Consider the following 17,003-nt stretch of genomic DNA (forward strand, 5'->3'; position numbering starts at 1 on the left):
CAAAAATACCCTTCTTTAAAACCATGGATTTATGCATGCTTATGCCTATGGTAAAAATGGATTAATTATATAACAACTGCAAAGTGTTAAGTTAAACTAGAAGAAGATCCTTCAATTAGATGTTAATTTATATTACTTGTCAATAATTATTTAAGCATTTAATGGACTAAATGACTAAATGTACTTTTTTTCATAATTATCTGTAAGAGTATGCAAAATAGAATATTTGTCTTTTCACTTTAACTTTATAGGTCTTGAAGCTTTCACAAGAATTTGAACAATTAAATCATTTTACTGTAGAGAGAAAAACTGCAGCTACTAATTTAATTACAGGTGAAAATATCTGTAAAGATCTTGTGTCTAAAGAACCAATTTTGGAAGTAGAGATTCAAAGCCCAAAGGAAGAGGAAAAGGAACTCTGGTAAATTGAGAAAATCCCATATCACATTAATTATTTGGGGGTACATTTGGCTTAATCATCATAAGAATTTGATATTTGTTGCCAAATGATGTGAGTGGAAAAATTAGTTATAAGCAAGCATTCCCCAAGAAGTTTGTCTTTTAATATATTATTAAATTTTTAAATCTTTTCCTGCTTTTTAAAATAATTTTATGCTTCTTGTAGAAAATTTGGAAAGCATGGAAAAGTGAAAGGAGATGTTAATAGCCCATAATGTCACCAGGGGGATATGTTAATGTCCTAATTTTTCTTTCTTCTCTCTATAAACATACATATATGTGGGATTTTTTTTTACATAATTGGACTATAAATATCAAAAAAGCTGAGAGATTTTTGCTGTTTTTATTTAACATTGTATCTGATAATTTTGATAACCCTTTTCTTTCTTTTTCATTCTTCTTTTCTCTCTTGTTAATCTTGCCCTTTAACTCTTGTCTTTCTACTTTTTCACCAAAAGTATTTTTTCACAGAAACTTGTTAGACTTTGGGCAAATGTATTACTCTGCCTTGGCACGATAATAGATGCAATCGAATTCTGTCCAGGCAAAAGCCTAGAACTAGATCATCAAAAGGGAATGAAAGATGGCAATTTGACTTATATATTATATACTAAAGGATACGTCATCAATGAACTAGGAAAATATGGTCTAGGTATGGCCACATTTATATCTTTCAAAATGTTTTAACATACAAGGAGGTTTTTTTGCTAGTTTTGGACCTCTGAATTGTATGCCCTCCTAAAAGTTGCTTTTAACTTTAGAGTGTGCTTTGAGTCCAAGATTCACAATCATGAAACCTAGTTGCACAAGTGGGAAAAGCATATTGGAGAGGTGGTGGGGAATAGGTGTAATAGTGGTCACAAGAACAAAAAGCCAAGAAGCTAGATCACAGCATTTAGGTTTGCTGTAGGGGAAAAAGGAAGTCTAGTTCTTGAGCACTGGAAAAGTATATTACTGGGTTTTTGAGGGAGATTATTCTAGAATCTCTATAAGAGATAAATTAAAGAAGAAAAATGGACCAATTAATCCCGATATGAGCTACAGATGAAGAGACAGTGGCCTAGATTGAGTAGGCAGCAGTGGAGATGAAGTGTCCAATTTGAACACTCTTCAGAGAAGAAGCTGACATTAGTTATCAAAGCTGACAAAAATCCACCCACCTGACTTGGGGTAATTGGTAGGGATACTTGCCCCACAGAACAAGGCTATGGCCTTAATTCATTTGGAGGTGGGGAACCTTGCCATGATAAAGATACTGGACTTCTCTATAAAGAGCTCCTTGCTGCCACCGGTTTCCATGACTTGGTCTAAATTACTTCCCAGCACCAAGACTGTGAGATGTCTACATATCTGCCCTATGCTTCCCTCTCTCCTCATAATGTTTCCTTGCTTATCTCCTCTGTCCCACTTCACAGCCTCCACATATCTCAGATCCATTACACAATCACAATCAACAGTAAAATTGCCTATCTACCATGTGCCAGGTACTATAGGAAGACACTGAGGATACAAAATAAGACACAATTCCTACCCTTATGGTCCAAATAGCCTGCTGGGGGAAGATAGTGTTGGATACTATGGAAGCACAAAGGAGGTGCCCTGGCCCTGGCTAATAAACCAGATAATATTCTTAAAGGAAATAACAAACCGAGTCCTGAAGTATGGGTAACCGAGAGCCAAGCAAAAAGATGGGGGATTAATTTTCAAGGGGGATATGACATGTACAAGAGAAGGCATGATTTGTTTGAGGAACTCAATGACCTCAGTGCTGCTACAGCATAGAGCTTGAAGAGAGGAACTGGGGAAGGAGACCGTGAGAGTGAAGAAGTAGGCAGGGACCTGATCATGAGGGAACATGAGTGTCTGCATGAAGAAGTTTGGACAACAGAAAACTACCACAGGGTTTAGTAACATAAAAGAGACTAAGAAGATTTGTGCTTTAGAAAAATCACTCTGCCAATTGTATGGGAAATAGATTATTGTATAGGAACAAAGGCAGTGAGACCAGTTAGGAGACTGTTGCTATAATCTAGCTGAGAGATGGTGGTATTTGTGAGGAAGAGAAAAGTAAAGGGAATTGAGAAGAGGTAGACTCAACAGGACTTCAGGATTAATGAGTATAGGAAATGAGGAAGAAGGCATGGAAGTCAAGAGTGTGGGCAGAGTTTAAAGAAGACTTTCAAGGTTCTGGTTTGATGGTGTCATCCTCTGAGTTTGGGAACACAGTTTAGAGGGAGGAGGGGAAGGAGTTCAGCTTTTGAAACACTGACTTTGAAGTGTCTCTGGAGCAGCCATGCCAAGAGCAAATGAAGACTGGGCTGGAGATAAATTTGAGAATCATCTATAAGTGGACATAAGCAGAAGTCATATGATGGATGAGATGGCCCTGGTTGTTGTCTGATGAAAGTACCTGAAGGCAGAAACCAAAGAAAAGCCTCTTTATAAGAGACAAAAAGAATTACCCTCAGAAGTAACTGAGACAAAACAGCCAGAGAGGTAGAAGGAAAGTCAGGAGAGTATGTGTTACAGAAGCCAGATTAAAGAGTGTTTCAAGAAGAAAGGAATAGTAAATAGTGCCAAGTACTGCCAAGAAATAAAGAATAAAGAGTGATTACTGAATCAGATTAAGAATGTGGTTGAAGACTTTAGTAAGAGTAGCTCCAAGGAAGGGCAAAAAACAAATGGCTTCCTAGATCCCATCTCATGGGATGGTGAATGGGAGTGAACTGAGGAGTGAGTGGAATTTGAGGAAGTACAACTGGTGAGTGTAGCTGCTTTCCAAAAAGTTTGGTTGTGAAAGGGAGAAGGGAATATGGAACTGAAGTGAGAGAAAATTTGTGTATGTTTAAATGCTGATCAGAAAGAGTCCCCAAATGGACAGGTTTAGGATTCTGCATACCAGAGAGGGGCTAGCCTTAGGAAGTCAGCCACCTGGTCCGCTGTAACAGGAGGAAGAAAGGGAGAATGGACAGAGATCCAAGTGAGTTTTTAACTTGAAACCAAAGGATTGTGTGACGATTTGTGTCTTCTGTGAAGTAGGAAAGAAAGTCATGTGCTGAAAGAGGAATAGAAATATCAGAGTTTATAACATAGTGAAAAAAGTTTGAAATAATCACTATGGTGAGTGGAAAGGGAAGCTGACTAGGGAGGGCAGGTAGTGTTGAGGACCCAGTTAAGCTAGAGACTGTGACTTTGTATGGCATCTGTCTTTGAGAATATGTGATCTGTGGGGCAACATTTAGTATAGGCATGAGAAGACAGTTGGATTCGTCCAGGACCAAGGTTTTGCCACACGAATGCAGTGGAAGGACAATGGGGGACGAAAGTTGAACATTTTATTTAGGCAGTGATTAAAATAATGAACAGTAGGCTCTACGTTGGATAAAGAAGCAGGTAAAGGGAGCTGATAGAAAAAGGGAAAAGTAATTGAAGGTACTTATGTAAAAATTATGTAAAAAGAAAAAGCTGAAATCTGGATATCTAATTTTAGTTATTTTGGAAGTGAAGCATTTGCTGATGATACAACTCATAGTGTGGTTATGCAAGTAGCTGGCAAAGAGGGAGAGATGAGAAGATAACTGGAGATAAGGAGACTGAGGAAGTGAGATGCCAAGGCATTGGTGGGTGATCTGTATGGACCTTGGAATCTTCCAGGATGATTGCAGGACTTGGGGTGAAGAAGACACCAGAAAGCCATGAGCCAAAACCTTCCATTTGAAGAGAAGTAGAAAGTATTTACAGCACACCTAGCATGGTCCAATGCACATAGAAGCTGCTCCATAAGCCAAATTGATTGATTCTTCTAGCACATCTCTTCTACTAGATTTTAGCTCCTTTAAGATAATGGACTCTTTCTTGTTTTTCTGTTGTTTATAGTGCCTTTCTTTTAGAACAACAGATCTTAGAACAGGAGGGACCTGCAGATCTTCTAGTGGTTTACAGAGGTCAACCTTCTAAAACTTTAGGAGCTCTGTAAGGGTCTCAGAAACTGCCATGGGAGATGAGGAAAGACTGATGAGTGGAATTCTGTGTAAGATTTTACTTCAAGAAAGAAGCCACAGCTAAAATGTTTGAAAACCACTGCTATTTAACTAAGTCTTCTCCTTTCACAGAAGAGGTCTCTGAGACCAAGAGAACTAAAATGACTATTTTGGTCACAATCACATACTTAGCAAGTTATCAGCAGGACTGCAAGAGGTCCACATCCCCTAACTCTGAGTCAGAAGTTACCACTTTATCTACTTTGTAGAGGACATAGTCACAAATATCCCAAGGGCAAGAAGGTGCTGGGACACTTGGGGTCTAGGTAATTGCTATGAAAGTGAGCTTTATGGTGTTAAAAAATTACTCAGGACTCTGTCTCTGTATATGCGTAACATGGAGGGGGGAAAGGGGAGAAGAATGAAGTCCCATCTGTCTTGTTCTGGACTGTCTCCAGTGTGTAGAACAATGCCTGACACACAGTAGGTACTTTTAAAATATTGGAATGGGGCGCCTGGGTGGCTCAGTCGGTTAAATGGCCGACTTCAGCTCAGGTCATGATCTCGCAGTCCGTGAGTTCGAGCCCCGCGTCGGGCTCTGTGCTGATAGCTTGGAGCCTGGAGCCTGCTTCTGTTTCTGTGTCTCCCTCTCTCTCTGCCCCTCCCCCATTCGTGCTCTGTCTCTCTCTGCCTTTCAAAAATGAATAAATGTTGAAAAAAAATTTTTTTTAATAAAAAATAAATAAATAAAATATTGGAATGAATGGAGATTTCCTTCTACTCCCACTGTGTACTTGCAGCTAAACCCAAAGTTGGACTTCCAAGAGCAGCTCTAAGCTTGCAGAGCCCAGCTGATCTCAACCTGGATTTGCTTTATTAGGAAGCTTGGGCCAGAGCAGCTGGTAGCTTCCCTTGACCTTAATGAGCTGTATTTTTTTCTAACACATTCTCATTTACCATCTCATTACATCTTACTACCTTTATCAAGAATTATATGATAAATCAGGGCACTAGTGTGGCTCAGTTGGTTAAGCATCTGACTCTTGATTTCACCTCAGGTCATGATCCATAGTTCATGGGGTTGAGCCCCACAACGGGCTCTGTGCTGACAGTGAGGAGCCTGCTTGGGATTCTCTCTCTCTCCGTCTCTGCCCTTCCCCAGTTCACGCTCCCTCTCTGTCTCTCTCAAAATAAATAAGTATTTTTTTAAAAAGAATTATATGATAAATGTTCAAGTTGATTTTCATTTCCGATTCAACTGGACAGTGAATTTATATCCATTGCACAAACTACTGATGCAATTTTCCTCTTCCTCTAAACTATTCCTTCCCCGGTCCAATCTATTCAGTGAATAGTCCCTCCCTTCACGCAGTTGATCAAACCAAAACCTAAGGAGTCACTTGCTTCCTCCCCACATCTAAGTCATCAACAAATCCTGTCAGTTCTACCATGAAAACATAAAATATTTAACCTATTTATTTCTATCTGTATCTCCACTGCCACTACCCCACTCCCTGACACTGGTATCATTCACTGGGACTATCACGATATCTTCTTAACTGACCTCCCTGCTTCAATACCTCTTTCCTAATCCATTCTCCATAGATTAACCAAAGTGGTCCTTTAATAATGCAACTTGAATAATATTACTCCCTCTCTTAAAACTTCTCAATGGCTTCCCATTATGCTTGAAATAAAATCTAAACCCTTACCATAACCAGTAAGGTCTTCTGTGACTTGGCCTCTGCCTACCTCTCCAATTTTATCATCATACCATTTTCTGCCTTGTTTATCATGCAGCCTTTCAGAGCCTCTAGCCCTTAAAGCACTTTCCCACTTCAGGAATTTTGCACTGACAAGCTCTTCCTGCCCAGAATGCTTCTTCCCCAGTTTTCCATGCGGCTGACTTCTCTGCACATTCGCAGGTAATCACTAAACACCATGTTAGGAAAAGTCCTAACTCCTGCTCTCCCATGTTACCTTATTTGTGATGTATCATAATCTGATTATCTTGTTTACTTGTTTGTTGTTTGTCCTCATATTCTTCCTCTTGGTGTGTGCTCTATGAGAGCATGGTCCCGGCTGTCTTGGTCACCGTTAACTTTTTAGCACATACAACAGTGCTTGGCATATAATTGATATTCAATAAATATTTGATGAATGAATGAGCTCATCTTTTCTTTTGCTTCCTCTCTGGAAACAGAGTTCTATTGCTACCCAGAAAGAAAATGCACGTGAGCAAGGGAGATGGGCAGAGGGAGAGAGAGAGAGAATCTTAATCAGGCCTATGCTCAGTGGAGAATCCTATGTGGCACTTGATCCCACGACCCTGGGATCATGACCTGAGCTGAAATCGAGAGTTGCATGCTCAACCAACTGAGTCACCCAGGCACCCCTCTATTTTTTTAAGGAAATCTTTTTATTTTTAGGTACTTGTAGATTCACATGCATACGGTTGTATGAAATAATAGAGAGATCCCATGTACCCTTTATCTGTTTCCCCCATTGGTGACGTCTTGTAAAATTGTATTGTAATAGCATAACCTGGATATTGACATTGATACAGTCAAGATACAGGACACTTACATCACCACAGGGATCCCTCATGTTGCTCTTTTATAGCCACCCCTCTCTTCCCTCCCACCTCACCCACTCCTTAACTCTAGACCCTATTCTATTGTAATTCTAACTAGTCTATTCTCCATCTCTGTCAGTTTTTCATTTCAAGAATGTTATATAAATAAAACCCTAAAATATGTAACCTTTTGGGATTGGCTTTTTTCACTCAACATAATTCTCTGGAGATTCATCTGGATTATTGATACAATAATTGGATCCTTTTGACTGTTATGTAGTATTCCATAGTATGGCTGTTCCACTTTAACCACTCATCCATTGGAAGACATCCAAGTTATTTCCAGTTTGGGCTATTTTAAATAAAGCTCTATAAATATTCAAGCTTTTGTATGAACATAATCGTTCATTTCTCTGGGATAAATCCCCAGGAGTGCAATTTCGGGCCACATGGTCATTGCACATTAGGTTTTTTTTGTTGTTTTTTAAGACACTGCTAAACTGTTTTTCCTCCAGTGGCTATAACATTGTACATTCCCACTAGCAATATAGGAGTGATCCATTTTTCTGCATCTTCACTAGCATTTGGTGTTGTCACTTGTAAATTTTAGCCATTCCAATATGTGTATAGTGATATCTCATTATAGCTTTAATTTGCATTTTCCTGAAGGCTAATAATATTGAATATCTTTTCATGTGCTTATTTGCATCTGTCTTTCCTCTTCATTGAAGTCTCCTTTCGTACTTTTGCCTATTTTCTAAGTGGGTTTGTTTTTTTCACTGTTCAGTTTAGAGAGTTCTTTATGAATTCTAGACACTAGTCCTTTGTCAGACATGTGATTTGCAAATATTTTTTCCCAGTCTGTAGCTCATCTTTCACCCTCTTACCAGGATTTTCTCAACGTGAAAGTTTTTCATTTCGATGACATATCCATTTTTCCTTTGATGGATCATATTTTTGATGTTAAGTCTCAGAATGCTGCTTTTAAATCTTGAAGACCCTTTCATTTTATTTGTAATTTTGCATTTAGGTCCATTTTGCATTTGAGTTTTTATTTTGATTATTGTATTCTTCATTTCCAAAATTTCCATTTGATTCTTCCTTATATCTTCTCTTTCTGTGCCAAGACTTTGTAGTTCTTTTCTGAGACTTTGCATTTTTTCATGCATTTCAAGTATATTCATAAGTTTATCAAAGCATTTTTATAAGAGCTGATTGAAAATCTTTGTCAGATAATTCTGACAAGTTGGTTTTTTCATCTATTTTTGCCTTTTCTCATTTCCCTGCATTTTGGAATAAGGAGTAATTTTAGATTAAAATCTGAATATTTTGGGTATTATAAGACTCTAGGTCTTAATTAAACCTTCAGTTTAGCTGGCTTCTTCCGATACCCCTCTAGCAGGAGGAGTAGGAGAATGCTGTCTCATTACCACCCCAGGCAGGGTAAAAGTCCATGTTCCCCGTCAACCTCCATGGATACCCAAGGAAAGGGGAGGGTGCTCATTACAGTTGGTGAGGATGGGAGTTCTTACTCCCCACCAGGCCTCTGCTTAGACTGCTCTGGCTGTGAGTGGGGGGAATGCCTTGTTACTGCTACCACTGCGTCTCCAAGACCCCACAGGGAAGTGGGTAGGGATGATCTTGTTATGCTGGACAGGGGTGAAAGTCCTTACTCTCCACTAGGCCTTCTCTGACACCACCCCAGTGGAAAGGGAGAAAGGTGCCTCCTCACTGCCAGGTCGGGGTGAAAGTCTCCCCGTGTCTTTTACTGCTTGGCAGGGATGAAAGTCTCTGCTCCCTGTTGACCTGTGACACCACCCCAACAGGGAGTTGGGGTGCCTCATGATAGCCTGGTGAAGGTGGGAGTATAGACTCCCAACCTGACCTTTGCTGACATGGGTGAGGGTGGGGCCACAATTTTTTTCTGTGGCGTTTGGAGTAAAGCAGATCTTGTCCACAAGTTTTCTTACTTGTTTTGCTGTCCATTTCCTGGTCCTCTGTGTTTGTTGGTGCTGTCTGGGTTGCCGGCTTCTCCACCTGCAAGTCTAAGATATTTGAGGTAAAAAAATGCAGGAAGCTCGCAGTCATGTCATTCCTCAGGTCCTGAGTACCCTACCTAGTCTGCCTTCTCTCTACCTGTCAGAGGCTTCTTATGTCTGTCTTACATATAATCCCCATGTTTTTAGTTGTACTTGGTGGGAGAAATAGGGAAAACTATGTTTACTGTTTTCCTGGAAACAGAGTTAGTTTTTCCATTTTAAAAATTATGAGGTACGGGGAGCCTGAGTGGCTCAGTCAGTTAAGCGTCCAACTTCAGCTCAGGCCATGATCTCACAGTCCATGAGTTCAAACCCTGCATCAGGCTCTGTGCTGACAGCTCAGAACCTGGAGCCTGCTTTGGATTCTGTGTCTCCCTCCCTCTCTGCCCTTCCCCTGCTCATGCTCTGTCTCTCTCTGTCTCAAAAATAAAGAAAAACATTAAAAAAAATTTTTTTTAATTACAAGGTGTATGTTTGCATTTTCCCAGTCTTCAAGTGTATCTGGCTTCCACTGGAAGTAGGAAAAGGAAAAGAGTTTATGGAGGATGGAAAACATCATTGTTATTTTATCAGAAATTTATTTTTAAAGGATTTTAGTCTTTATTTCATATTGTTTTGTATAGTTTGAATACATCTTTTTTTTTTTAAGTTTATTTCAAGAGAGACAGAGAGAGTGGACAGGGGAGGGGCAGAGAGAGAGGGAGAGAGAGAATCCCAAGCAGGCTCCACACTGTCAGTGCAGAGCCCTATGTGAGCCTGAAACTCATGAGATCATGACCTGAACTGAAACCAAGAGTCAGACATTTAACTGACTGAGCCACCGAGGCACCCCTTGTTTGAATATATTATCTTTAAAAAACTGCTGAGTTCAAAATAAAATATTTAATTCTTTTTTTAATACAGTACTAAAGGAATTTTAAAAGGGAAAAATAAAGACTCCCTGACATAATTTTTCCCCTGTTCCTTTCCAGTTTCTTCTGTATGTACATTTCCCATGGTATCATATATGTTTATACACATATACATACACATATAGTTTATTGTCCTACCATTTTACTTTAATTAACGTATTTTTCATGTTGACGAATAGTCTTTATACCACTTTCAAGTTGATTTATCTTTAATTCTCTCAGCCATTTCTGTGTCTCCATTTAATCACTGTTTTAAATAGCATGCTTATGAGTGTTATTATACATTCAGCTCTTTTCTTCTCATGAATTATTCTACTGCAGTAAATTCATTGGTATTCAATTATTCAGTCAAAGGGTCTGAACATTTTTATGGCTCTTGATCTGTACTGCCAAATTGCCTTCTTGAAGAATTTGAGCACCAACTATGATTTGTGAAGCATGCTATGCTAGGCTCCAAGATAGCTGAAACAAATTTAAAATGAAGGAGCAAAAATAAAATCAGCATGCTTGTGTTCATACTACTTTTCATCCACTCTATCTAACCACTGAAGGTGCATTCTCTCCCCTCAGCTTCTGTGTCTCACAGTCTCTTGGTTTCCCTCCTCCCTCCCTGGCTTCTCAGCTTCCTCTCCAGACTCTCATTCCCCTGCTTGTTCCTTCCCAGTCTTTAGGTTCCTATCTAGAATGGTCCTCCTCCTCTCACTTCCTGCCTTCTCCTTGGCTCATGTTATCCCATCCCAAGGTTTCTCACATTCTTCTGTATCTGTATCTTCATCAGAGGCATTTTTCCAATTTTTTTTAATGCTTGCTTATTTTTGAGAGACAGAGACAGAGACAGAGAGGGATCAGGGGAGGAGAAGAGAGAGAGGGGGACACAGAATCCAAAGCAGGCTCCAGGCTCTGAGCTGTCAGCACAGAGCCCAAAACGGGGCTCAAATTCATGAGCTGTGAGATCGTGACCTGAGCCAAAGATGGACACTTAACCGACTGAGCCACCCAGGCGCCCCCATCTTTCCAATTTAAATCCCCATTCCCCCTTCTTGGTCTACCATCCACTGGCCTCTCTGCTCCAGGCAGAAATCCAGGTGTCATCCTTTATTCCTTTTTCTCTCTCCCCTGCCACAGCCAGTTCATAACAAATTTTTATCAATATTGTGTTCTAAATATCTCTAGAATCCACCACTTGTTTCCATCCCCACCACCCTGTTCTAGTCCCTGTGGTTTATCACATGGATCCCTACAGTAATCTCTGGTTTCCCTGCCACGTGACATCCAAATGATCTTCCTAAAGGACGTTCTCTCTTTTGTCTCTGGGCCTTTACCCATTTTATTTTTTAAGACATCCTCGAGCGGGGCGCCTGGGTGGCGCAGTCGGTTTAGCGTCCGACTTCAGCCAGGTCACGATCTCGCGGTCCGTGAGTTCGAGCCCCGCATCAGGCTCTGGGCTGATGGCTCAGAGCCTGGAGCCTGTTTCCGATTCTGTGTCTCCCTCTCTCTCTGCTCCTCCCCCGTTCATGCTCTGTCTCTCTCTGTCCCAAAAATAAATAAACGTTGAAAAAAAAATTTAAAAAAATTAAAAAAAAAAAAGACATCCTCGAGCACCCTTTTTTTCCTCTCTGTTCTCATCTATACCAACACCTTCTCCCAACACACCTACATACACGCAAGTATGCACACACCTGTCCCTTTATGTTTTCCTAGTTTGTGCCTACTCATCCATCAGGACTCAGATGGCTTACTACTAGTTTAATCTACTCCCTTATTTACTTATCTTTTTTTACTCACTAAATTGTAAGCCCTTTAGGGCAGGGATATGTCCTAGTGCCTGCCAAAATGCCTGGTGCTTACTGAGTAATTTTAAAAAAAATCTTTTAGGGGTGCCTGGATGGCTCAGTTGGTTAAGCAACCAACTTCGGCTCAGGTCATATCTCACGGTTTGTGAGTTTGAGCCCCACGTGGGGCTCTCTGCTGTCAGCACAGAGCCTGCTTCAGATTCTCTGTCTTCCTCTCTCTCTGCCCCTCCCCTGTTTTCACTCTCTCTCTCTCTCTCTCAAAAATAAATAAAATAAACATTTTTTTAAAAACAAATTATAGGGGCGCCTGGGTGGCGCAGTCGGTTAAGCGTCCGACTTCAGCCAGGTCACGATCTTGCGGTCCGTGGGTTCGAGCCCCGCGTCGGGCTCTGGGCTGATGGCTCAGAGCCTGGAGCCTGTTTCCGATTCTGTGTCTCCCTCTCTCTCTGCCCCTCCCCCGTTCATGCTGTGTCTCTCTCTGTCCCAAAAATAAATAAACGTTGAAAAAAAAAAATTAAAAAAAAAAATTATAAAAATTTTTAAAAATCTTTATAAGCTGTGTCTGCCCAATGTCATACTTAAAGTTGAAAAGTGAAAAATTGGGGCGCCTGGGTGGCGCAGTCGGTTGAGCGTCCGACTTCAGCCAGGTCACGATCTCGCGGTCCGTGAGTTCGAGCCCCGCGTTGGGCTCTGGGCTGATGGCTCAGAGCCTGGAGCCTGTTTCCGATTCTGTGTCTCCCTCTCTCTCTGCCCCTCTCCCGTTCATGCTCTGTCTCTCTCTGTCCGAAAAATAAATAAATGTTGAAAAAAAAAAAAATTTAAAAAAAAAAAAAAAAAAAAAAAGAAAAGTGAAAAATTCATTTAACTGGTTGTTTTGGTATAGACAAAAGTCTTTGATGGGTCATCTCCCTGAATGTGAGTTAAAAAAAAAAAAAAAGGACTCATCTGTATTTAAAGTTTATTTATGAGAGTAAGATAACCGTTCTGCTGTAGAATTCAAGTTGGAGGGGTGCCTGGGTGGCTCAATTGGTTAAGCATCCAACTTAGGCTCGGGTCATGATCTCACAGTTTGTGGGTTTGAGCCCTGCATGGGTCTCCGTGCTGACAGCTCAAAGCCTGGAGCCTTTTTCAGATTCTGTTTCTCCTTCTCTCTCTGCCCTTCCCCTGATCATTCTCTCTCTCTCTCTCTCTCTCTCTCTCTCTCTCTCTCTCTCTCTCCCCTCCCTCTCTCTCTCTCTCTCTCTCTTTCTATCTCTCAAAAACAAACATTAAAAATTAACAAAAAAAAAGAATTCAAGTTGGAAAATTGGCTTGTAGCACTGTTAGGGTTTTTATTTTTTTTTCCTCCATATTCTGCTACTGTAATGAACATTTTGACAGTTTTTTTTGGTATATTTGCACCAAGTCCTGAACTAGGAGAAAGTAAGCAGAAGGAAATTCCTGAGGAGTCAGTAGAGGAGGGCACTTTGCCAAAAGAGAGGCAGGAGGAGGAGGACTCACAACAGAACCAAGATATGAAAGGCGGAGAACAACAGTTGACCTTGAAGCCTGAGGAAACTGTGAGGCTTAGAGAAGAGCTGAATTGTGTAAATCGGAGCTTCCTTCCATCTCAGAGCTCTGGGGATAGTTCAGATGACTGTGGTACCCAGGTAGGTGCTGTAAACACATGCTCTGACTGGGTCCATTTCCTCCGGTCAGCTGTGGATATAGGCATAATTTTTACATCAACATCAGTGTGTTTTGCTAAGCACGCTCATAACCATGGCCTGAATGGTAATCAAATAGCAACCAAAATCTGAACTAAGCTCGGTCATTGATGCACTTTGTTATAAAGGGCTCTTAGGCTCGGTTAGGCTCCGCAGAAAAGAATGCTGATTGGTTGTCAATGTCTGCCCTGGGGAGGTAAGACAGGGAAGGGCAGGATTTGTGCCACATTTCCTGTTCATTGCACCTAGCTTAGATGTACAAAATACTTTGTTTGGGTGGGGAAGAGATCACAGACTTGGAATTAAGTTTGGCTTTTGCTATTTACTAGAGATCTACCTGCTGCAGAGATCAAGAGAGTGACGACCAACCACACTTCAGCTCTTACAGCTCAATTTTGCAGGTTCTCTCTTATACAAATTAAGATATCCCTACATATACCTTTCTAGGAATTATTCTGAGATCCACAGAGGGAAGCCTTTGTACACATAAGTAAACTAACTTCAAAAGACTGACCATAGGCATTTAAAACTGGATTCAAGTGTATATTTGGGCGGGGGTTGGGGGGGGAGAGGCAGAGTAATAGTAAAGGAAGTCAAAAAAACGTTTGAAAAGAGATTCAGATAATACAGTCTGAAAACTAGGCAAGTCACAGTAGAGAAAGAAAATAGATACCTGAAAGGAGATTCAGATACATTTGAAAAAGAAGGGAGTCTCTGGGTTTGTTCAGAAGACCAGAGGGATCTAGGACATCAAATGTTCAAAAAGAAGTTCATTTTCAAGCCCCCAGGCAGTCTGTTTATTGGGAAGTAAGCCAGTGTAGGCAACTTGGAAAGAGGCTGAGCACTGTGGTCACAAAGATTATAAAATCTTTTGTTTATGAGCTTAAAATGATCAATGCACTTACAGAGTAATGAGTTGAAGAGTATGAGAAGCAACACCCTAGTTAATTTATTAATTTTATTTATACTTTCTCATTATTTGAAGAATCATTTCTCAATACTAGGGGGGATGTGACAACTATTAAATATATATGAATTATATGGGAAATCTGGGCAAATAGCCACTTTGTGAAAGGACAAACAGCCCTTTATGCCACACAGCTTCTTAGGGTTTCACTGAATTCTTGCAGAGTTCAGTAATTTTATTCCACAATAATGACTTTGAATTATTGAAAGAAGAGTAAGTTGCTCTTACTCGTTTATCCAGCTGTTGTTAATTGAGCATCTGTGATGGGTCAGGCCCCGTGTTAGGGCCCATACAGCAGGAAACAAACTAGATGTGGGCTTCATGGGAAAAAATAACGTATTCGTGTTTTGAACTTTACATTTCCCAAAACAGTATAACACACACTATTTCATTTACTTCTTTAAGGAGGCAAGGATTTTGGACAGACTTTAGTGTTTCTGCAGTGTGCTGTGCAGTGATAATTTCAGAACCTTTTTCTGTGTAGAGGGTGCTTGGATCTACTGGTGGCTATAAATTGTTGTACTTTTTAGTTCTTGTGTATGTGAGGGTTGTGGTCTTCACCCTGTTGTCGGATTACAGTGTCTAGTGCCTAGCTGATTGTTCATGTGTGCTGCATCTTCTTAATCTCATAACATACACATTTAAGCAACGATAGCTAGGGGTGCCTGGGTGGCTCAGTCTGTTGAGCGTCCAACTTCGGCTTAGGTCATGAACTCACTGTTCGTGAGTTCAAGCCCTGCGTCAGGCCCCGTGCTGACAGCTCAGAGCCTGGAGCCTGCTTTGGATTCTGTGTCTCCCTCGCTCTCTCTCCTTTCCCTGCTTGTACGTCTGTCTCTCAAAAAATGAATAAATGTTAAAAAAAATTTTTTTAAGCAACTGTAGCTTGAGACTAGATATCAGACTTTAAAGAATGCTTATTGATAGTAAATACATAGAAAAAGAATGGTGAGAGCCTCTTTTATGAGTAAGTACATGAGCTCTATTGTTCATATGTATTTGTGACATCATTTGTGGCTGTCAGTTGCCTTTGGTGGCTTAACTGCTGTTCAACAGTGTTCCAGGTACAATTGTAATAGCTGAATTCTAGATTATTACTTTCCCCACATTCATGAAACCAACCGGAATCACCATTAATTATCTGAATGTTATAGGTTTAAAATCTAGTTTCATGGTTTTACATAGCATTATTGAATATTTACTATGTTCCAGGCACTACACTAAATACCTTGTGTATATTAAGCAACACAACAAGACAGGATATTATTGTTGCCACTTTATAGATGAGGAAACTGAGCCTTTAGAGAGGTTAAATAATTTTCCCAGAATAACACATTGTGATGGAACCTGGGTCTGTCTACTCTAGAGCTTGACCTTTTAGCTGCTATTTGATTTGTTTCCCCCTGCTGAGAAGTTCAAAGAAAGCATACACTTCTCATGTAGAGCTAATTTCCTGAGGAAGGCTGACAAACTGTCTCCCAAAAGGCCTCTCAGGGTGTCTGTTATAGATTATCTGGGTGAATTCATTCAGGGTTTGATGTAGGCTTGTAGGCTTGATGTATTAGTCCCCCTAGAATGGATCTGTATCTTGGGGATAAACTCAAACCAAACTTTTGAGACTATTGGGTAAAATCAGAATGGCTGTTAGTTATTATTCTGTAATGATTAATCATAATTATCACTTGAACTTGTTTAAATAAACAGCACATTTACCTGTAGAGAGTGAAGAAAAATCAAAATCTGAAGGATGTTTGCTGAGTAGAGAGTCAGAACAAGTGGACTTTGTTTGTTGAGTGACACATTCACAGGTTGGATAGCCCGTTCCATCCACATTCACTGGATGAGAATATTTAAGGTTCGTAAGCTTTAATTGTTTCCACAAAAGGAATGATCTTGTCATTGGGACCAGTATATAGATTTGGTTCATATTAGATTTTTCTTTTGTGAAGACAATATTTTAAAATATTAAAAGCTAGATTTTAAGCCTATAAAATTAAGATAATTAGTACTGGTTCCATTTTTATTTATTTTAATTCTTAAGGAATTATGAATTCCTTAAGAAGAGACATTACGCGTCATCTGGTCTTATGCCCTTAATTTGCAGATGAGTCAGCTGAGACTCAGAGAGGATAATTGCCTTAATAAATCTGTTGATTGATCAAGAAAGGATGCTTGTGTACTTTCCTTTGCATGGTTCCTAGTAGCCTGGCTGAGTCTAACCACCTCTGTAATAACTTTCTACCAGGAAGCAATTTACATGTGGGGAAAAAATAAGGACCCTGTATGTTGGTCACTTGACTGTTTGGTAGCTTCTTTAATGGTTGCCTTTCATGAAAAATAATTTGCATTTCTACTCTGGCAAAGTGACTTGACTAGAAAATGTAGGCAAGAAAAACTATTGTCCTGGCTTTTCTCATCTTCAAAACAGGCTAAAAACTTCTGTACATGGGTGTAAAGGGGGTGCTTCTCTTGTATATCTTGGGCATGTTAAGCGGCCATATGGGCCGCCGATTACTAATTGATTATTAAAAGCTGCTGTTGTCTGATAGTTAAATAAGAAGCTGGACTTGTGATCA

General features: G+C 40.2%; 1 protein-coding gene across 9 annotated transcripts in view; it reads left to right on the forward strand.

Annotated features, from left to right (window-relative positions):
• CCDC30 (coiled-coil domain containing 30) overlaps window positions 1–17,003 on the forward strand; it is a 128,613-nt gene that overhangs the window by 55,881 nt on the left and 55,729 nt on the right. For 6 of the 9 annotated variants that reach the window (XR_015254643.1, XM_086716658.1, XM_086716657.1 and 3 more), the window contains 2 exons: window positions 252–421; window positions 13,163–13,406. The exons of 2 other annotated variants lie outside the window; for them this stretch is intronic. Coding sequence is in view for 5 of the 7 variants with exons in the window: in XM_086716658.1 (XP_086572784.1) it covers window positions 252–421; window positions 13,163–13,406 (414 nt within the window). In the remaining 2 variants the exon portion in view is untranslated. Of the gene's footprint in view, window positions 1–251; window positions 422–13,162; window positions 13,407–15,473; window positions 15,492–17,003 lie in introns of those variants that run through there. One more of the 9 variants, XM_086716664.1, reaches the window with a different exon arrangement.

Source organism: Puma concolor, chromosome C1 (assembly GCF_028749965.1).
Source record: "Puma concolor isolate L17-30 chromosome C1, mPumCon1.1.hap2, whole genome shotgun sequence".
NCBI lineage: Eukaryota > Metazoa > Chordata > Mammalia > Carnivora > Felidae > Puma > Puma concolor.